We start from the raw sequence: 23,278 nt of genomic DNA, 5'->3' as shown, positions 1-23,278 counted from the left end.
ACTGTAGTATTTAGCATGAATGAGACTATCGAGGGACAATATAACGATTATGCACTGTTCCAAATATTGAGCTAAACTTTATCTTACTAATTGCTAATAATTACAAATGTGAAAGTTTAGATGGTTGGATGGATGGATGAATGGATGGATGTTTATTTGAAGGTATCTCCGGAACGGCTAAACGGATCTTAATGAAATTTGGCTCAGATGTTGATCATAGTCTGGAAGAACGCATAGGCTACATATTAAGTTTTTTTTTTTTAATTTCGCGCGGACGGAGTCACGGGCTAAAGCTAGTAAATAAATAAACGTCATAAGTTTAAAAATTTTGTTGAAAATTGCGTGAAACAAAGATAAAAGAAAGTGTTTTTAAAGGTAGTTTACGCAAATATTATTTCGAATTTTAACGTAAATTCCAAATGTATTCCAATCTTCGTTTACAAAAATTTGGTCTTGTTTTGGAATAGATTACAAAAATAAAATGCCATAGAATAAAATGCCAATTTCTAGTTAGCTATTCACAGTTTTTTATCACACCTCAGTCTTCTTAATACCTAATGGTTATCGAAGAATTAGCTTATTTAACGCTATGAGTTTTGAAAACAAAATATGATATCATACGTTATAAAAAGTTCAAACATAAAGCATCCGATGAACAGAAATTAACACATATGATATCAGTAACCCTATTTGTTACTGTTATATGTGATTTTCCTATCATATGTTCAAAATAATCATGACCCTTGTTCTGATGACCAGTATCCATCTTATTCTGTATATGCCGAAGTTGGAATATCTACTTAAAATTGCAGTAAAATGTGTGAAATGTATAAAATCTGTATTTGTCAATGTTTCAATCCCATCTCGCAATGCATAGTCACAATTTTAGCTTAAACCATATCTAATATTTTGCGATGTTTATCCGATATCACGAATCGCTCTGCGGCCGATTCACAATTGCAAATTGCTCCAAATCATTTGTTCAAACATTTGCCTACACGTACAAACGAAATATTGTCACGACTGACTGTGGCCAAATATTGCGTTACTATTGCGATGAAAGCGTTAAAAATTGTCTATTAAATGGAAGAGCGGTTCTTAGGAAAGTCGATATAGACCGGTAACAAATTCTCTTTTATAATTTTCTAACAATACGCTATCAAAACTTCACCGACTTTAGCTTGCTTATAATTTTATAACGGACGTAATTGTCGTAATGAGAAATTAAGTTTCACTGCGTTGTTCGGTTTAGTAATTACGTCGCTAATGTATTTTATAGTTACAATTGTTTAGCTACGTTTTTTATTATTTTTATAACACAAGATATTTCGGATACTACAATTTGAAATAAAATGTACTCGTATACTTAGACTATTGGAACGAAGTTCCTTATCGCGCGTTGTGAAAGGGGGCTAGACGGAAAAAATTCTTACGAAAAGTTGTCACGACACTTTTTGCTATAGTAAGTATGTTAACGACGAATGAGCGCTACGTCACCATGGCAACGACGTGACAATATATAACGAAAATTCATAGAAATAAAATGTACTTCTTGTGAAGACTTAAGTTTTTTATTCATAGAATAAACATTGGTTCCTTCACTAATTAATTGAAAGGAACTTCCTTCCATCCGGGTGTCCCTTGACACCTCTCAAGTTTTTTTTATTTTTAATAAGAGTTCTAACAAGTAAAACCAAATTTATCTCCTCTGTAATTAGTATAAGATCTGTAAATGGAACTTAAGAAGTGAGTAAATAAATGTTATTTATGTGTGAAATCCATCAAATAATGTGTTTGATTAAATTAATGTTGATTGGTAGTTAGACACGAGTATCAAAGAGGCCGTGACTGCTAATTGCTGTGACTAATAAAAGAGCACCTCATACGATGCCGTGTGCGTTATGAAGGAAATGCATTTGATGTATGCGCTTTTAACCTTCGCCGAAGTTACAACAATAACAACAACAAATATTATTATGACTTTGAATTTTTTTTACTATCGACTCGGTTTTTGTTGTAAAATACAGGAGGTTCCAAAATTCGATAAAATTTGATAAAAGTATAGAGAAGTAACTAAGCTTATTACCCGAAAATCAAAACGTAAAAATATATGTTTGCATAATCTGATTCTAGTGTGTTTTAGTACAACTAACACATCTGGCTCGGTGAACATAAGATAAACTAAGGTAGTTGTGTTGTAATGTTTCTATGCCTAAGTCAGTAATTCCTACAAACACATGTTTTTTCAAGCTTATATCAATAGCATTAAATCATCAAACAACAATATAAATCGTCCAGACAAAAGCGATCCGTCTCAGTTAAGATGAACTTCCGCGTCCGCCATCGCTCCGCGTATGTCCTGTGTCATCAGTCTAACTAGGGTGACCCACGATGACAAATTGTAGGTGTGATTACGTACTGTTAAAGTTGCTCCAGTGCGCGATTGCCAGGACTCGATGCCACTGGCCATCTTTATATTCACTTTAAAAAGTTTGTAAAAGTACTGGCCACTAAAAAATGACGCAACAAATTAAAAATTAAAAGTGAAAGTATTTTGAATTTAGAACCTTTTATTCTTTTTGTGCTTGTGTGAGTGATGTTCGATAAGTTGCATATTTAGATAAATTTATTTTTTTAATATCTCTGTAAGTGTGATTAAAGGCGATTTTTATTGACACGTAAGTAATTTCTTAAAAATAATTTTGCGGATGAAAAGTACTTGCTGATAATTCATTTCCAAATTATATAAAATAAATTGCAATCGATTAAATTAAATTAATTTATTTTATTTTTTATTACGTAATATTCCATGAGCGTTCTTCAAATGTTTTCATCCATGCACATTCTCGAGACAATATACCGTCCGAAATCCTCGACCGTAGACGTCTGTGTTACTTAAGCCAATTGAGCCAAACATTACACCCAGCCTCACGTGACCTATCACATTTCTGCCAAATAAAACACTTATCTAAAATGCGAAAGAAAATATTTCATATAGACAGGTCAAGTTATACTGGTCATTTTAGCTGTCCAACACTCGTGTGTGTATAACTCTGATTCCACGTTTCCGCTCAATGCCCTATACGATTAGTGAAGTTTATCCATTTTGAACCCTAAAACTATTAGATAATGATTGAATTTACATCGATACAAAGTCCGACTATAATGAAAAAGGAAATAGATTTTTAAAAAGAAATGGGTCTCGTATGTAAATTCAACGGTTTAAGTTTTGGAAGCAGATTATTGAAGTTAGAATAAATACAATAATACTTACTCTAGCAGATGAACTGATAAGAACTATCATCTCATAGATTTGGATGTTCAAGTATGTTGAATAAAGTAAAGGCACCAATGACATGATGCAATTTTTATAACCTAATTTCATACCACGTGATGTTCCACAACTAAATAGAGGACCATATTATAATAGAAGGCAATACGAAAAAACCAATGGCTAGCAGTATTTTAATAAAAAAATATACTCTTAAAGATAAAACACAGTCTTACATTCATAAAATCACAAGAGAAATAGGAACGTATTATTTGATAGGTGAAGTTTAATATAGACTCTTTATTGCAGATAAATGACATTAATCGAGCGGCATGGCAGCGTGGCACAGAAGCGGGTTGAAGTTAATTGCGCTTCTGATGTTCTATGGAACAGCTGATGTTGACGGCAGCATGCCGGTGGACTTGGCGGCCGACGAGAAAGGTTCGCTTTGATTACTTCTTTCTAAGTCAATAAATTCACTACTTATCACGTATTACTGTAACTTAGTAGCAGTTTATTTTGCACATGTTGAGTGAAAAAAAAAATTATACATATATGAGTGTAAAAAATGTAACAATTAGCAAACTGTTTAAACTACAGACTTTTTCATCCTTCTGCATTAGTGTCGGTGATCTGCCGAATCATTCAAACCAATATTGTCATCTCGCTAATTCCCTTTGCCAAAAAATAGACAACAATTATGTATTAATGTTGTAGTAGTGAAATACCACAGACATGTTCCACTTTTCAAATTGTTTTGAAAATTCTTTCCAGCATTGCCACAAACAACAGTACAATCATCAACAACATTGTCTAGTATTGCTACGACTAATATGTCAACATCGACATACGCCACTATCATACCGCCGATACCCCCCAGTGATAGAGATAGATTCCTAACCTTCGCGGAGTCCGGACATCACCAAACTTTTATGTTTGCTAAAGATAACACGTATATACAATTAGACGGAGACATCATACAAAGATTTCAATTAAGGTGAGAGTCCAATAACAATCAAATCTAGTTTTAATTTTAAATTAACTATATCTTCTTTTGTTTTAAGTAATCTTTTGTATAGACAACATTAAAGTGCAATAAGTTTGAAGTACAAAATATTCAAATTTTATGAACTAAGGTGTTACAAAATAGTCGTTTTACTAGTCGGAGATACGACTCAATGTCATAAATTATAGATCACGAACATAAAAAGATTAATACGTTTCTTCTGAAGAGTGATTCCTTGTTTTCTTAATTCTTCAAAACAAAAACTGTTAATCCAAATAATAGTAGCATTGTTACTGTTAACATTTTTAACCACGATTGTACAAAAATATTTTAAATTGTATATTCCTTTTAGGTTATGCAGAGAAATTTCGTTTAAGTTCCGAACGAGATTACCACACGGACTTTTGGTTTATCACAATGTTAAGAATCCAGTTTTCAAAATGCAACCGTACGCATTGTACGTCATTGTGGAGAAAGGAGAATTGAAAGGTGAAACAAAGAAAATATATTTAATTCCATTTAAAGATATCTTAAAACAGATGACAATAGAATGATTATGACTACAAATAAACTAAGCACTTTTAGTGCCGTGCCGGATAAACCTAATGCTGGTAGATTTTCTGGGATTTTTTTACAAAACCTCTAAAATCTAACTAAAAATTTGAAGCAGTAATTATTGATTCAAATTATTAATAAGTTATTTCTACAGAGAACTGTGAGAACTTCTCCAAAAAAAGATAGTGTTGTTACAAGCAATTAATTTAATGAATAACACAAACTAAATTATTTAAATATACATTTCCAGTTGTCCATGTGTTTGGCAAACATCTGACATCAGTGACAGTTGGACGCGCTCTGAACAGAGACCAGTGGCACAGCGTAGTCGTCACCATAGACGTCCACGGCGCGAGACTGATCGCCAAAGTCGACCAGCTTAAAGAAGAAGTCTATTTAAAAGTAAGTTCAAACTTTTGTCCAGGTTTAAAGCTCGGGTTTATGAGCGTCGATGACATCGATCTGTCAAAAATTGCTTTTTTTAGATATTTAAATAAAAAAATTACTGGCGCAAACATTATTTCTTAGAAGACCTTGTTAATTTCTTCGATTTGAGAATATGACGTCTCAGTATGAAGCAGGGTTATACACAAACTTATTTGAAACTATTGTAAACTTTTTCTTTTGTAAACTAAACGTAAACTTAATAACGTAAAATACGTATTCCAATAGTCATGTTATTTACCGAATAAAAACAAAATTTCGCCACGTTCATAAAGTTTGGGTAAACAAAAAAATAAAATGAAAAATAAACATTTCTTTTTTTTTGGCACAGGGTTTGAGTTTCGACACAAATTACGGCATCACAGACAACCTGACCTCTGTAATACTAATTGGAGGTAAGTTGATATTAATTATATCTATATAGTAAACTTAATTAACATTGTATCAAATCATTTGGAATGTACTAATTTCCATTCCTAGGGTCTACATTTTAGGTTAAAATATACTAGTTGGGTTTAGTAATGTTACTACTTACTACGAATAAAAACAACTAATTCATTATAGGTTTAAGTTCTGAAGAGAAACTTCATGGAGTAAAATACATCATAGAATCATTTGTTGGTTGTATCAGCGATATGGTGTTAAGTTCTGGTAAAGCAGCATCAGATTTACTACCTATTGTGCCACTGATTGCCACCAAACATGAAAATGTTAATGAAGGATGTTCAGATAAATGTAGAACCGTAGAGAATCTGTGCTTCGAAGGTTCTAGATGTATTAATGAGTACAATGGATACAGATGTGACTGTTTTGGTACTTTGTACGAAGAACAACTGTGCGATGTCTTTAGTAAGTACCTTTTGTAATAACTCTTGTCATGAGCTCTTTGCGCTCATATTTTTTATGAAATTGTAAAGATATTGCATGGCAAAAAATATACAAAGCCGCTTTTTTTTATCTGCGAATGGTAGAAAACAATAGCAGCAAGCGACAGTGATCTCCGAATGTTGTAAAGTTTAATAAGATTAAGGCGACCTATTTTTCTCTAGTTATATCTCTTTAAGGTACCTACTAATCAAATTAAATATATAGTATGTTCCCATTATATAAAAAACCTAGCAATTATTATTACGGTAAATCGTCAATCGACGTCTACCAATAGACATTTACCGTTACAATAAACGAATAACCAATAGATGTTACATTCTACTTATCTAAATAAAACTGGTTGTGTCCATTTTTTACATTTTTTACGAATAAATTCTGTATTAATACCTTGTTAAGTGTCTGTTACCACTAATTATTGTGCTTAAAATAATATTTTTCTATTTAACAGTTGCATTTAAGGTCTTAACATCTTAGTATACTTAACTTGTTTGTTTTAAAAGATTTGAAAGTTGAAATATTTAGTATTTCCCTTTAAATACTTAATGTTTATGAGTTTAATAGTTGTCGGCAGCGACTTCGTCCACGCGGAATTTAAAAAAAATATTAATAAGTTGCCTATGTGTTCTTCTAGACTATGTTCTACATCTGTGCCAAATTTCATCAAGATCCGTTTAACCGTTACGGAGATACCTTCAAACAAACATCCATCCATCCAAACATTGCGATTTAAAATATTAGTAAGATATGCATTACATGTTTATCCGCTCCAGTGTGTCCACACCCTAAATAATCGTTTCACTCGCTTTCACAAATAATTGTAATCGATTCATAATTTGTATTTGGATTACGTGATCATTCGACTCACAGCGGCGACAGTACTGACGCTGCGAGGCTCCAGTTACGTGTCTTATCGGGTCTATGATTGGAAGGACCGAGTACATTCCACAAATACACGAGTCAGTCTGCATTTTAAGGTATCTTTAATTACCGTCACGTAATATAATTATGTTGCCATGGCATGAAATCAGATGAAAAACATTTTATTAAAAACAGATTGCTGAACTTTTAATACACACATACAGAAACCGAATTTCTTTTGTATTTAAATATAAGAGTCTTCAATATAACAAATCAAAATTTATTAAATAATGTTTATAGTATCATCAAACTCACTACACGTTCCCACTGAGGGGCTAGGAGCCTACCTTAAGTTAAGGGTGACTGGGTTATAGTCAACCACGCTCTTTACGTCCATTACGGGTTCATCACGATGTTGTCCTTCACCGATTTCACATAAATACATATCTAAATCGAAAAGGACATTGGTAAATGGCGAAATTCAAACCCAGGACCTGCAGATCAAGTGCCTTATTCCTGAGTCATCGACGTTTGAAGTTTAATATACGGAAAAAACTCCATATTGCAAACTGCGAACGAATGTTAAGCAAGTATCAACGCTTGGCAACTAAAATATTATTATTTATTTTAAATTTAAATTAATACAATATTAAAATTATCTAAAGAACATTTAAATGTCAAAAGTTTTAGCAGGTTTCGCTTACACGGCCATATTGTAAACAACTGAACGACCTTTACAGACTCGTTTCGACGATTCAGCCTTGTTTTACGCCAGCGGTCAAATAGACGACAAAAATCACTACATCGCCCTCTCTATACATCAAGAAAAGGTGGCGATACAAATAGACTTAGGAGACGGTCCCGTCGAAGATTATTTAGGAGAGAAAGTAAACAATAACAAATGGCACAATCTGACAGTTATATTACAAGAAAAATACGCTTTTGTATACCTTGATGACGTCACAGAAACATATGAAGTGCCAGGAAATGCCAAATACGTTTGTATCGACCCAGAAATTTACATATGCGGAGGACCAGATTTGCACAAAATGAAAGGATTGAAATCCTTTAATAACTTCGCTGGTAACTTGAAATACGTTTATTACAATGACGTGTCAATTTTATATGAATTGAAGCAAAACAATCCTAAAGTACATTACATTGGTGTACTGGATCCTGAATTCGAGGAGATCGATATAGAGGTTATACCAATAACTTATCCTTTCGCAACGTCCCATATATGGTGGCCATTGAATCAGACCAATAGTATCAACTTGATTTTCGACTTTAAAACAAGTAAGAATATGGCTGTGCTCGCTTACAGCCAAATAACAACTGGACAAGGATATTGGGAGGTACGTAAACACAATATGAATCTGTAACCTATTCAAATGTAAAAAAAGCTGAGGAACAGATGGATTTCTTATGTAGTAAAAATTAGATTCTGTGCATTAAGTTTGTTCACTTTGAAATAAAAAATATATAACAATATGATATTGTACAGGTAGCATCGCAGTGGAAACTAACGCTAAACAACATAATATTGAATTGTGTGCTCTTTACGATAGTAGTCGTCACCAAGGTCTTCGTGTAAAGACACGTATATTAATAAAAATATAAAATTACGTTCAAGAGATAAGCACAAGTAATTGTGTTTTATCTATTTTGCAATTTATAAACACCTTATGCATGATTTTATATCGTATAAATTAACTACGTACATAATAAAATGTCTAAAGATAAAATAGTAGAATTAAATGAAAGGGCAATCTAAATTTAATAATAAAAGACAGCTTGGCGTGGAAAGTTTTTGTTTCTGCCGTAACTCCTACGAGTATAAAAATCAACCTTGAAAAAATTAAGGTGAACGTAAAATTTATCATTTTTTTATATTAAATATTACAAACTATGCTATCCTTCTCTTTATATTCGAATAAGCAAAGATTAAGGCTGGTTTTACAGTCACGCCGCTAGACGCGCCGTTGGACAGCGCGCTGTTGGACAGCGCGCGTTTGAACAGCGGTGCACCAAAAAACGACATTAGTACGGCGCGTTTCGCTGCTGTGAGACAGTCGTGTACAAACAGATAAAAAATGAACGGCAATGCGGTTAGAGTACTGGCTATTTACTTTTTATGGAAAAAAAGGCAACAAAAACGTCGAAGAACAGTAGGTGTTGATCCTTATAACGCTACAAGGTTACTGAGAGGCGAACACGTAACATCTTTCTCTGATTTACGAGAAAATAGTTATAAATTTTATAAATATTTTCGCCTATCAACCAGCAGTTTCGACGAATTACTGTGCAAGTTAGAGTTTTCTTTACGAAGATCTTTATTCTTATCCTTATAAAATTATTCTTATAAAAATCATCGGCCGGGTCCCATAAACATCTTCTAATTCGCACTTCGTCAATTACTCGACCCGTATCGATGTGATTCATTTTGTACACAACAGTACCTAACGGCACGTCTCAACGGCGTGAGACTAAAACGCACAATGGCCGTAGAAGCGCACGAGCGGCGCGCGCTTCGACCGCGCCGCGCGAATAGGACGCGTTCAACGAACGGCGCTGCTCAAGCGCGCGAATTTGAAACGCTACTAATACCCCAATGGCTGGTTTTACAGTCACGCCGCTAGACGCGCCGTTGGACAGCGCGCTGTTGGACAGCGCGCGTTTGAACAGCGGTGCACCAAAAAACGACATTAGTACGGCGCGTTTCGCTGCTGTGAGACAGTCGTGTACAAACAGATACAAAATGAACGGCAATGCGGTTAGAGTACTGGCTATTTACTTTTTATGGAAAAAAAGGCAACAAAAACGTCGAAGAACAGTAGGTGTTGATCCTTATAACGCTACAAGGTTACTGAGAGGCGAACACGTAACATCTTTCTCTGATTTACGAGAAAATAGTTATAAATTTTATAAATATTTTCGCCTATCAACCAGCAGTTTCGACGAATTACTGTGCAAGTTAGAGTTTTCTTTACGAAGATCTTTATTCTTATCCTTATAAAATTATTCTTATAAAAATCATCGGCCGGGTCCCATAAACATCTTCTAATTCGCACTTCGTCAATTACTCGACCCGTATCGATGTGATTCATTTTGTACACAACAGTACCTAACGGCACGTCTCAACGGCGTGAGACTAAAACGCACAATGGCCGTAGAAGCGCACGAGCGGCGCGCGCTTCGACCGCGCCGCGCGAATAGGACGCGTTCAACGAACGGCGCTGCTCAAGCGCGCGAATTTGAAACGCTACTAATACCCCAATACATATCCGAGCGCGCGCGCTCCGACGGCGCTGCCGAAACGCGTGACTGTAAAACCAGCCAATACATATCCGAGCGCGCGCGCTCCGACGGCGCTGCCGAAACGCGTGACTGTAAAACCAGCCTAAAATATTTTTATAGACAGGAGTTATCACTTTGCAAACTTATTTTTGCATTAGAAAAGAGATTAAATTTCCTTTCAGGTTAGAATGGTGAAAGAAGAAATAAGATTTGAGTTAGTACCAGATATAGGAACCAACGTAACAGTACTGAAGTCTGTTAAATTTAATGTTAGTAACGACTGGCATACTGTTGAACTAGATTATAGGAAAGGAAGGATTAAGCTAAGTGTTGACAGTCATAATAAACACGCACAAATGTTTGGTAAGTGCAATAATAAAAGTACTATGACGTCATTTTTAATAGAGTTCGACGAAGCGGTCACCAAAAATTGCTAAAATACCTAAATTACAGGTGTCTATAGACATCAAAATGCTTAAATTGGCGGAAGAGAGATATTTTCATTACATTAAATCCCCTCTCTTTCGTTTGCCCCCTTCTCCTATAAAAAAAAAAACCAAACACACTTAAAATTTAGACTCTTTAGGATACTTTATTTGTTTTAATGCATTACCTAAACAATAACACTTTCAAAGTCAATTATAATTAACATCCAAATAACATTTAGTCCTCAAAACAGGTTTGGATTTTCAACTTCAAGATAAAATAGTGATTGGGAGTGGATTAAAATCGGCGAATTTGGGCTTGATTGGATGCATGCGGAACATTAAAATTAACGGCCTTACTATAGAACCAAGGTAATACGATTACGGTACGAAATGATAACAGGTGCATTTAGAAATTACAAAAAAAGTTACAAAATTACGCGTCATAATAACTGTTCACTAATAGTTTTTGTTTTTATAAGATCAATGTCATAACTGCATCTAGTCTAGAATTTATATTCATTTTTATCTTTATATCCAATCCGAGACACATCCGCTAACAGTTCAGACTATTACGATAAAGCCAAGTAATAAATTGAACTGAGTAAAGCTACATTTATTATACCTTTCTAATATTTTACAGTACAATTAAGACCATAAAATCCAATAAGTTGTACTTGAAATTAATATTCTCAGTCTTAACTTTCAAAATGTTGCATTAAAATGTTGCAAGGTTCGTCATCAACACGGAGAGAGTTGTGGGCGAGGTGGCGATAGACGACTGCCGATACGTAGATCCCTGCACCAGACCCAATACTTGCGAACATGGCGGCATCTGCTCTATCAGGGAGGACAGAGTTATATGCAACTGTGATAACACTGGTAATTTGTTATTATTTTCTCTTATTACATAACTACAGGTGAGCAGAAAACTCTGCGATGAAACTTCACGCTAACAAACACTTCCTGAGAATCTCACTTTAATAGTTTAAAGAAGGCTTGTAACATCCTATTGTTTCGTTGGAGGGTAACAAGAAATGTTAGTACATTTCTTGTAATGTTTTTCAAAAAAAAAAACAACAAAAAATCTAATATAGACAAAAAAATCTGATAACGTCGCTAACATTAAGAAATAGCTAATATAGAAAAATATTAACTTTATTTGGCTAATCTTATATCTTATACCAAAGTACACGCTACAAAAGCTTTGTTTATTTTAGACGTAAGTATATGATCTAAAATGGCATTTACAGCGCCTTGTATTAACAAATAGCACATAATTTCACTTCTTAACACAAACATAACATTTCAGGGTATATCGGAGAGAATTGTCACTTCGCAACATTTCGAAAGACCTGTGAAGAACTAGCACTGCTCGGGTATACAAGGAATGATGTCTATCTCATAGACATTGATGGCAATGGAAAGTTCCCTCCAGCTCACGTCAAGTGTGAGTTTCAGATCGAAGCAGATTCGTCTACTACTGTAGTGGAACATAACCTGCCTAGCCAAGTTGTAAGTTAACCTGTTAATTCAAAAATACTTAATCTATTTTTCTTGAAAAAAAAATGTGCTCAATTACATTTGGTAATATAACAGTTAACTCCGTTTTTATACAGTAGAGTTTAAAAATGTAAAGTCTCCAACAATTTTTTACCATAAATTAGAAAATCGGATATTTACTTTATCAACACAACTTTTGACGCCAGAATTTAAAGCCATTCACTTTTGCAAATTATATTTATTTTGTCACTTTTTTATTAATTCTTTGAAATATTTAATAGAAAACCCAAAACATATATACTCTAATAGAAGTACAATTCCAACTTTTAATTAACATCTTTATGAATATAAAATTCAATTTTGAATCAATTAATTTATATACACATCAATGATTCGTTCTTAAAACTAATTAAAAGTTACGATAAGACCAAAGAAAAAATATAAAGTAAAATCAATATTTTCCAATAAAGCCCTTTAACGGTTGTTCAAGCACTTTAAGCCGTGGAGACTTGCCTGCAAATTAATTTTAAAGCCTTCATTACTTAGCATCGAGCTTGATTCATTTTCTTTTTCGTATAAAATCTATATGTCTTTAAGTAATAATTTAAATTAAATTAATGTAGTTTTATTGTTAGATGTTCTTTTATTTATTTTTACCTTGTGTTGTAAAGTCTGACTTTGCTTTTATTAAACAACATTATAGCTTTAGAGTCTGTAAAGTTTTAAAGGTCAACACTTGAAGGCGAAACATGCATTAAAAGGACATAATACCAAGTATATTTTAAGATACAACTTTGTTATGTTAAATGACAAGTTTGAAACGGAAATAACGCGTCTTATCGTCGCCACGAAAACATGCAAACGATATAAATATTTTAAAATGATGATGAGGAATTTATTATCGTTTAAAGGACAGTAAAAAGTATTAAATTTCATAATAATCTCTTATCACTAATTGAAGCGTAACTACTTTTAGAACTAGGTGTGAAATATTTATAATTATCAGTGACCAATAACAAGGCACATTACCTTACTTTTCCCTAAACAGGTCAACACTATCTAATTATAAAAATAGAAAAAACAAATATTATTTAAACTTTCTAGGATGTACGATCGGCGTCAGGTCAAGACTTTAGCTTCAAAATAAAATATAGAGAGTTCACAGCAGAAATGATACAAGAGCTCATTTCTCATTCCTTGTTCTGTCGTCAGTACATCAAGTACGATTGTAACATGGCGCCTCTAGAACTGCATAGCGCTACATGGTTTATATCTTCTTCGAACGACACCGTTGACTATTTGGGTAATGTTAAAAGGTAATTAATTCATTGTAATAAAAAATAAACGTTAAGAAAATCTTTATTCTTCCCCGACTAATTTATTTCAGATTAAAATGAACCGCTCCGAAACAGAACAATATAATTTGAATTTTTTATTTTCTAAGACACAAAATAATATTATAGGTGCGGTACAAAGAAAATTAGGGACCTATTTATAAGACGATAACAATAAGACATCCAATCCATTGCTGTGTTAACAATTGAATTGAACAAATGAATACTAAATTTGCAGACCATTCGGTAGTTTGGCTTCGGCCCTCATATCCGTTAATAGGACCCTTAACCTTCCTTAAATTTTATCACCGCTACCTTTTTCGAGTCAATAATCGCAATCGGATAGGGTCGATAATACTTAGCGAAAATTAAATCGTGAATACCCACATGCGATTACATTCTGCGATCCTTTTTATTACTAATTTGATAGTCTTTAGCTGTTACAATTTCTGCTCGTTTGACCTTTTAACCTTACATGTTACGTACAGTAATCTAATACAGTATACCTGCACATATCTGTGAAGAAATTCAATGATATGTGTGAAGTCAACCAACCCGCACTGGGCCAGCGTTGTTGACAATAACCGAGTCACCCCTTACATATGGCTGGCTCCGAGACCCTCGGTGGGGACGTATAGTGAGCTAATGATGATGACACAATAAACACATATTTTATATGAAAGAAATATATTGGTAAAGTGTTTAATTAAAATCAATACATAATATGTAAAGGTAAAACATCAAACGACCAGAAATTGTAGCAACAAAAGCAAGAAATTGTAGAAACATGACACACTGATGTATTTCTCATGTAATTTTACAGATTACATGATAAAACTATAATTTTTCATTCCTTAAATGACAACTAAGAATCTGTCACCAATAACTCACTAAATTTTCATTTCTCGTTTAAGAAGTTAACCCTAACCTTATCCGTTAGTAATGCTTGCCAAACATTCATCGGAAAGAAATTTAATTTCCAGAGGTTACTGTCCGTGCGGAGTAAACGCGACCTGCGTGAACCCGACAAAGTCGTGCAACTGTGATGCCAACGAGAACAAATGGCACGCGGATGAAGGCATCCTCCTGGACCCGAAGAGTCTTGGTATCACGGAGATGTTCTTCCTACAACAGAAAGATTTGACGGAAGAAGCCCAGGGTAGAATCACCCTGGGACCTTTGGAATGTGTCGAGACTAGTAAGTTGTTTAAACTAGCTCTTTATTAGATAGTTACTTATGTTATATTCTGATTTCCAACCAGAATTACTTAGACTATGTAATTATAAAGCAAATGTAAGTAAAAACAGTTGAAGGATGATTTGGAGAAAAGAAGAATTTAAAAAAGAGGCAGTGTCACAAAAAAAAATATAACTATGTCTTAACTTTACAATTCTTCACTTATTTCACATTTCACAGATACTCAACGATACGTTGTAACATTTACAACTTCACAATCCTACATCGAAGTGCCCGGATGGAGGAAAGGAGATATTGCATTCAGTTTTAGAACAACAGGCACCAGCGCCATCTTGTTATTCCAGCCGCCTATACGACCAAACTATCCATCTTTCATGGTCGCTTTAACTAGCGGTAAGTGTTAGAAAAACCTCTTTATTGTTTCCATATTTTTATTTTATTGTCTTTATATCCTGGTGAAATGAACACCTAAATAAAATAACGCGAAACATTCAATGGTAGTCAATTACACGATTTAATGTGATCATCAGAAATATTATAATTTTGTGGAAAAATGTTGAGTTGCAGTGAATTGAAATTGTTTAAAATGAACAGCAAATATTATCATATGATGAAGAATGTTTTCCAGGAAATATTTTGTAATTTACAAGTTCCTGTGTTTAAATTTCGAGTGTAGGTATATTTTACTATGTAGGCCTGAATTTAGAACAAAGAATAATAAAACCCATTTTGTAAACTTAACCTGAAATTTCTGAGGATTGCAAAACATATATGTAAATTGGCAGACCTTGTTATAAAGTATCGGTTAACAATATTTCTCAGCCGAGCATAAAAAAGTTCGAATCTGTAATAAATTAAACCAATAAAAACACAAAGGTTCGTTTTGCCAGGAGTTTGGCAAAGTATTACACACCTAGCGAGAGCCTGCTGTATGGAAAATTTCAAACATATTTCAATATATACAAATTCCTTTTTGTACTAAAAAAATAACAACGAGTATTATAGTAGAAAAACATAACACAAAACAAGTACCACATCACAAAATTCAGGAATAAAATGATACTAAGTGATTCAAATAATTTCAATTGAACTTGTTTACAGTCTTTTAATATAGTCTACAAACAGGCAGGCACTTGCTATAAATATATATGTGAAAAATTAAAAAAAAAATTATAAACCACATTTATTGTGTCTAAAGCTATGTTAACAAATAAGTTATAAACTAATTAAAAACTCCTGGCAAAGTAGAACAAGATAGAAATAGGTTCATAATTTTACACATAGGTCAGTTTATGTTATAGTACAAGGAGATAATTGACAGCTACTCTTTTTAACTCTATTCTATTTATTTACGTAACAACAGAACACGAGTTGACATTCAATTTCACACTAAACACCGGGACCACAAGGAAACTTGTCATCAACTCTAAAAGAAAACTGAACGGCGGAGAATGGCACAAGATATGGATAGATTACAACTTCTATCATGTCCGATTTATGCTGAACACGGAATACCAAATGCTGAATTTACTGCAAGAAGAAGAATTCGGTCCATTTGAGGGATCAATGTTTATAGGTGGTGCTACTGCGTAAGTTGATTAGATAATTAAATTAACTTTAAACATATAATTAAAGAATTCACGTCATTCTATTCCAAACGAAATTCGCAAAATAGTAGAAAAGGACATTCTTTTTAACCTAGAAATATTTATACATCTTATTTAATGAAATCATGATTATTAAGTTGTTTCCATCCAAAATTTCAGGGATCATTTAAAAAAATCCGCGGTACATCAAGGGTTAATAGGCTGTTTCAGAGGTTTGGTCGTGAACGGAGAAGTTCTCGACATATACAGTTACATGTCGGTACATTTGTCGGAAATCATCAAAGACTGTAAGCCATCGTGCGTCCCCAACCCGTGTCAGAATAAAGCGACATGCAAAGAGCTCTGGTCAACTTATGAATGCATATGCAAAAACCCTTGGGCTCATCTTGGTGTGCATTGCGAAGAAAGTAAGTACCCTACTCAATGTACTTAATTTTTTCTAGAAATTTATTTTTTCTAAATTACAGAATAATAATGAAAAATGCCTACTTATTGTAAATGTCATTAATATTTAAAAGCAAATTTAATTTACATTATAAAAACCTTTAAATACGTATAAACATTCTAATCGCTTGTATTAAATCAATTCATCGACGACAGATCAAACAATGTTGCAATCATTAATAAAGTTATTTATATCCATCCTTATCGAGAGATATTACGATAATAAATTTTACAGCTTTTATAAATCACCTCAACGAACACTTTAGCAATTACATAAAGTAATGGCTTAAACGCTTATACGTTATAGGAAATATCTTGTATGCACAATAGCAATTATTACTTACATAACATCGTGTCGAATCCTTAGTGATGTTCCGCACCGCGTTATATTTGAAACACGTCCCACAGATATAAACGAAAAGGCACTAACGTTTCAAACGAAAGAAGCTTATTTAAAGAAGAATTATTTAGTCGACAACGAAACAGATGCAGAGAAACACAGATTGAAGAAAATGATGACGGAAAATGTCTTAATGAATTTAAGAACGTACGATGATAACGCCTTAGTACTCTACGCTAATGACAATCTTAATAATTTCATACATTTGTTCATTCACAATGGAACACAAATTATTTATCTATTCAATGATGAAGACGAAATCATCGAATTAAATGTAACTTATGATAGAATTAATAAAGGAGAAAGTGTACAGATCGCTATCATCCGAACTGAAAACACGACAACTTTACACGTGAACGATAAGAACAATACAATCGGGAAAGTAGCGAAACTTCTATCCAACTATACCAATAAGCCTTGGATTAACCCAGAATTAGGTAAGTTTTGTTTCCCGGAACATCTGAAATTTTAGCTTATCTCTAATGTAGTCGCTGTAGTTGTGTAAATAGAAATTGCGAACTTAAACTCGAGTTGGTAGTTTACGTTTATTGTCTCACCTAAATTTGTGTCGGGCAAATTTTAGTTTTACAATTTCGAAATAGTTGAAGAGGTTTATAAATTGAATCGCACTACAACAAAGGATTCTCCACTGATGGAATTGGGACTTCAAAATACTTGACTGGTAATTGTTCGCTCTATTTGCTAAGGAAAGCAATAGTTCTAGAAAAATGCGCATGTCTAATATTCTTTAAATCACAAAGCGGGTATAAGATGGGTACTAGGTTTCAAGCTGAAGTAACGATTAGTTTATTTAAAAAAAAAAAAAAATTTAACGTAAGCTCTTTTCTATCTTGCATTTCCATCTGGTTGTTTAGTATGTGAAATATAGGGTTCTTAGCAATCAATTACGTTATTAGCATATCATATTGTACAATTAAAAGCCGATGATTGCGCCTTTTCAGAAGTGATACGGCCACAACGACCACCCGCACCACCAACAGATTATTTCCAGATGAACCTCGGCGGTTACGACCAGTACTCCTTACATCTCTCGCCGAGAGCAAATCTCTTACCTCAAGGCGGGTACGTCGGATGTGTAAGAGGATTCAAAATAGCAGATCACGTTGTTGACTTGTCAAGGAAAGCGTTGCAAAATATCGACCAAGGTACGACATAAAAAAAACTTTTATAACCCAAAGAAACATCATAATTACTTTCACTTATCAATACAAAATTACCCCAGATTTACTGACGTAGGTTAGAAGTTTTATAAGAAGAACTGCACAGTAATAGCCGATGTAAAGTTCTTAGAATTAAAATTTAATTAATCTTAGTAGGTTGTTTTCAAAGCTTAAATCAGGATTAAAAGCTACACGAAAGAAAGTCTTTTTTTAGCAAAACTTTAACAGGATTACAAGCTGATCGGCAAAACTTGAAAGCAAACAAACAACATTATATCGTTGTTGTTGTAAATATAGAAGCCAAGACTTCCGCGGTAAAGGATGAATAGAGTTACGTTAAACAAAAAGTATTTACTTCATTAAAGTTGCTTAAGCAGTAAGCATCTAAGTTGTTATTAAGCCAACGATGTAATTTGATATTGTTAGGAATTTCTAAACTTATTTAAAACTTATTTTAACAACAACTTTACCGATTTTAATCTTACTCAATTCTAAGGACCCCTCTTGTTGGCCCTCTTTCTTAAAATGACCCTCCACTCTGTGCCGTATTTTGCAGTATGCATTATGGTCTCAAATTAGCTCTTCCTTCTTGTACCTTCTTTAATTCTAATTTTGTAATAATAAATCTTTGTATATTTAGATCTCACGGGAGTTCTGCCAGAATGTAATATGAAATGCGACTCAGAACCTTGTAAGAATGGTGGCGTTTGTACTGAAGATTTTACAAATCAGGAAAGCAGCTGTGACTGCGAGCTGACGAGCTACTTCGGAGAGTATTGTATGGAGGAGAAAGGTGCTGACTTCAATGGGGAGAGTATTTTGCAGCGGCGATTCGTTCTTTTAGGTCCAGTGCTTAAAGTAAGTCTCTCTGACTTCATCTCCATTTTTGTAGTAATTTCTTATCGCATAGCAATTCGTTACTTAAATACAAATTGGTACTTTCTTCTAGTTAAAATTTAGTTGATCAGATTTATGTAAGTTGAATCGAATGTGATCGTTACATTAAAATAATAGTTTAAGTGAAATTCATTTAATTTTCAGGTAAAAATAAAATTGGCATTTTCCAGTAATGATCTCAGACAGAAGAATACAGTTCTCTTATTGGTACAGACTGAAAATAAGTAAGTAAGAATATGTTAAAAAAGATTTACTTACTTAGATAATACTTCTTAAAATTGATGGTTTGTTGTTTAAAATGTTTTTTTTTAAGACGTAGCTACTATTTACTTCTGGCAATAACCCAGGACGGATATCTTAAGTTCGAGGAAGATAGAGAGGAATATGCTTATGGCGCTGAGGTGAAAAATAGAAACTTTCTAAACGGTAAATTTAAAAACTAAGTACAAAATATAAATTACTATTGACTAACAATCGGTTTCCACTGCCGAAATACTTATAGATAACATTATTGTAATCTTTTTAATTCACTAAAAAAACAGCATTTTCTTTGACGTCAACCGACATTAGTACTTTAACCGTTGGATTCCACTGCCATAACATCTGTATAAAAAATATTTCTTCTTATTATGTTTGAAATAATATATATAATCTGTTTATATGTCTTTCTTCAGTAGAAATTCTCGGTAAAACTTACATACAACACTTAATAAATTAACAAATTGAATTTGTCGAACAGGAGCACGTCATACCGTGTATTATACGAGAGTAGGTCAAGAAGCTAAGCTCTTAATAGACAGAATTGAGGTACCGCTCGAGAAACTTCCGCCTCAAGGTCTGTGGGAGGTGTTTGATGTGGGCTCTAACGAAGTGCAAATAGGGGGTCTCAACACCACTGACCCCCGACTCATGATTTACAAGGGTTATAACGGCTGTCTATCCAGTATGTAACCTTATATTTATTGTTATTGTACGATTAAAGATTTTTTTCTTTGTTTCAATGTAAAACCTTAATATTTATATAATATACAGAATTCACATATTGGTAATGCTTGTTTTACAATTTCACAAAAATAAAAAAATCGTATTTGCAGCCAGAGTGTAATTTAACGTTTTAATTTTTCCAATGAAGATTTAAAATGTAGTTATATAAAACACACGCGATGTTATACATAGAATATAGAAAATATGATATAAGCATTCCAAATTCATAACTCTATTTTAATAAAATTTTATAATACCCGAATTTAGGACGCCCTAGTAACACAGGGGGATTAAATTTATGAAATCCTACCAAAACTAGTTTCAAATTCGTTGCAATCTTTATCAAGGGCTTCCCGGGTTCTAGTTTTATTAAATGTAAATTTCTGATGCCCCAGTTATCAACATTTTTTTCAAGTGTTTCGAAGATGCTGTAAAACTGAAATTCCTTTTTTTTCAATGACATAATATTCATGAGTAGAGAACGATATTTAACGAATTAATCAAAACTATTGATACAGACATATTCGTTGAGCTGAACGACTACGAGATGAAGCCATTAGAGGAGTACATGCTGTTCACACGATCTGACGCTGAGAAAGTGAACGCGGTGAACGCGCGCGGCGTGCGCAGCGCACAGTGCTCCGCGGACTTCGATGATACTTGGCCGGAGCGCGATCAGCTGGCGACGCATAATGGCAGCTTCCTTATCGTATGTTACTCTGCTTCACAATAAACTAAGTTAACTAAGTAAAATATAAACTCAAGTCAGTAATGTCGGCATCTGCTATTTCAATGAATCAATCGCTAATCATGACCATTCCTTATTTAGTTAAAAAGTGATCAGGTGTTGCAATTCTGTCCCAAAACTGATTTAACAGCGATGGTTACCCTTACACACAATAAGCAATCGTTTTATTTGACATTAATTGACCTGCAGTATTACATTCCATTAATGGAAAGCAATAATAACTATCGTCAAGAAAGTTATAATTATTATGCAGCTATCTTCAGTCAGCGGTGAGTAGGTAAATATTGCTGTGAAAGTTCACTGCCGAAATACTTGTATTAAGAAGCTCTCTTGTCTTTGTTTTTTTCAAAACATGAAGGATAAATTATGTGTTTTTATACAAGTGATTCGACGGTGGAAATTGACCGTTACGTGAACTTGTTGATTGACAGAGTGTCGATAAAACGTGGGTGGAGGATCCTCCTGCGAGAGCACCATACGACTCTTTACACCAACAACCCGATGCCGAAGAAGAAAATACTGATAAATTCTTCATAGCACTAATAGTCATATTCTTGCTTGGACTATTCTATTGTGGATCACATGTGAGTCTTAACGTAATACTAATTGCAAGAAAATATGCAAAGATAAACTTACCGTTAACAATTGTTTTATTTAACAGATGTGGAGGACCCACAAAGCACATAGATTACGCTTAGAAAAAGAAACTGATGAAAATATAATGCGAAATAAAGAGAAAGCTATAAAATTACAAGAACCTAGCGTCTCATTTCTACAGGTATACAACTAAAATCTCTCAACAAAAAACTTGGCAAGAATATTTTTTTTATTGTTATGTTGTTTTTCCAGCTTAATAAAGAAGATGGTGTTCAAGGAAAGGAAGAATTAAAATCGAATGGTGTTACAATAGATATAACTCCGACGGTAATCGTGGATACCAGCGATGAGAAACCAGTAGTCAGAAAGGGTTCTTTAAGATTTAGAGGTATTGTTTTAATCAACGATTGGCAAAAGTATAATTTGTTCTTTACTAAAACTTTTATTCCTAGCTGTAAAGGCGAATATTAATTACCATTTTTCCAATTAGAACCAAGAAGTCTAGTATATTTAAGAACTTTAGTCGTTAGACTTGTGTAGCGCAATAAATCTTGTAACAAACAAGCAATCTAGACGTCCGTTCCGTCAATATAGACTTCAAATTATTATAGAAAAGTTTAACGGTTCTGTTTGTGGATAATTATAAGGTCATCTTTCAGAAATTATAGACAAAGATGTCACTTTTGAAACATTAGAAGAAAAAGATGAAACATTAGAAAATGAAGAAGATGAAAATACCTCAGAAAAAGACACAGAAGACGAAGAGGAAACTGAAACGAAAACGGTAAAACCGCCACAAAATTGATGTCTAACCGTAAAATTCTATTGTCTATAAATTCTATTGTTTTTGTAAAGAGAATAAGAGGGATGGCCCGAAATTAACTCTCTCTCTACTCTCACTCCCTTTCGAATATATGAGTTAATAAAGTATCTGTAATTTTTTTTAACATAAACTAATTTTATGACATAATGTGCTATGAGTATTTGTTAATACTAGAAGATTTGCCTTTCAAAGATCAAAGAAATAGAAAGAAGTAGCCAGCAGCAAATTCTGTTGCATGAATTGGCCGGCTCGCCGGGTAGTACCACGACCACACAGAAGATAGGCATGAAGTGGAACCAATTCCGCATTTCGTCTAACTAGTCTGTGTAATTTTAGTTCTCTACCACATCCTTATAAGGAATGGATGGGAAGAGAAAGTGGACTTTGCAGGAGATACTTAGGAAGAGGAAATATCCTGTTCTTGTGTGTCTCCTCTTCTGTTTTCTATGAGCAGCTGTCAATTCGCTAATAAAAATAACTTATAAGTAGATGTCTTCCCATTTCCCATGAACGGAAGGTCGAAAAACAAAATAACAATATTGATATCCAATATATCTCTTATAGTACATGATGCAATTAAGTTTTAGTAACTATAACTGCAAATGTTTTTTACAGGAGTCAAGCAACACGTCAGAAAAAAATAATAACGGATTAAGGGTGATACCTTCGCAATCACCATATAAAATTGATGAAGAAAGTTCAATCGAAGTAATTACGAGTGCCTAAATAAATTGTAATTAGTAAATATTAATATACGATTTACTATTATGTCTTATGTTTTTTTCATTTTATGGTTTTGCACGCCTTTTTTTATTTTT

General features: G+C 33.5%; 1 protein-coding gene across 1 annotated transcript; it reads left to right on the top strand.

Moving 5' to 3' along the window:
• Positions 1–3,576: 3,576 nt before the first annotated feature.
• Positions 3,577–23,186, top strand: LOC106713706 (contactin-associated protein like 5-3). The gene is made up of 29 exons (XM_045680336.1): positions 3,577–3,712; positions 4,046–4,268; positions 4,630–4,766; positions 5,083–5,234; positions 5,608–5,671; positions 5,841–6,125; positions 7,032–7,138; positions 7,763–8,377; positions 10,502–10,682; positions 10,999–11,116; positions 11,478–11,626; positions 12,057–12,259; positions 13,352–13,563; positions 14,565–14,779; positions 14,999–15,172; positions 16,143–16,368; positions 16,546–16,793; positions 17,239–17,667; positions 18,193–18,396; positions 19,052–19,269; positions 19,453–19,532; positions 19,622–19,734; positions 20,048–20,251; positions 20,811–21,001; positions 21,472–21,624; positions 21,702–21,818; positions 21,890–22,025; positions 22,297–22,421; positions 23,076–23,186. The coding sequence occupies exons 1-29, from the start codon at positions 3,604–3,606 to the stop codon at positions 23,184–23,186; spliced, it is 5,499 nt and encodes a 1,832-aa protein (XP_045536292.1). The 5' UTR covers positions 3,577–3,603.
• Positions 23,187–23,278: the final 92 nt, after the last annotated feature.

This window comes from Papilio machaon, chromosome 12 (genome assembly GCF_912999745.1).
Source record: "Papilio machaon chromosome 12, ilPapMach1.1, whole genome shotgun sequence".
Classification (NCBI taxonomy): Eukaryota; Metazoa; Arthropoda; class Insecta; order Lepidoptera; family Papilionidae; genus Papilio; species Papilio machaon.
This window is presented reverse-complemented; position numbering and strand designations above follow the sequence as displayed.

Excerpts from the sequence above, each read along its gene's own strand:
- LOC106713706 (XM_045680336.1), top strand. The coding sequence starts at position 3,604 with ATGGCAGCGTGGCACAGAAGCGGGTTGAAGTTAATTGCGCTTCTGATG. Across the intron at positions 6,126-7,031 it reads ACAACTGTGCGATGTCTTTA|CGGCGACAGTACTGACGCTG; the intron begins GTAAGTACCTTT and ends TTCGACTCACAG. Across the intron at positions 11,627-12,056 it reads ATGCAACTGTGATAACACTG|GGTATATCGGAGAGAATTGT; the intron begins GTAATTTGTTAT and ends ATAACATTTCAG.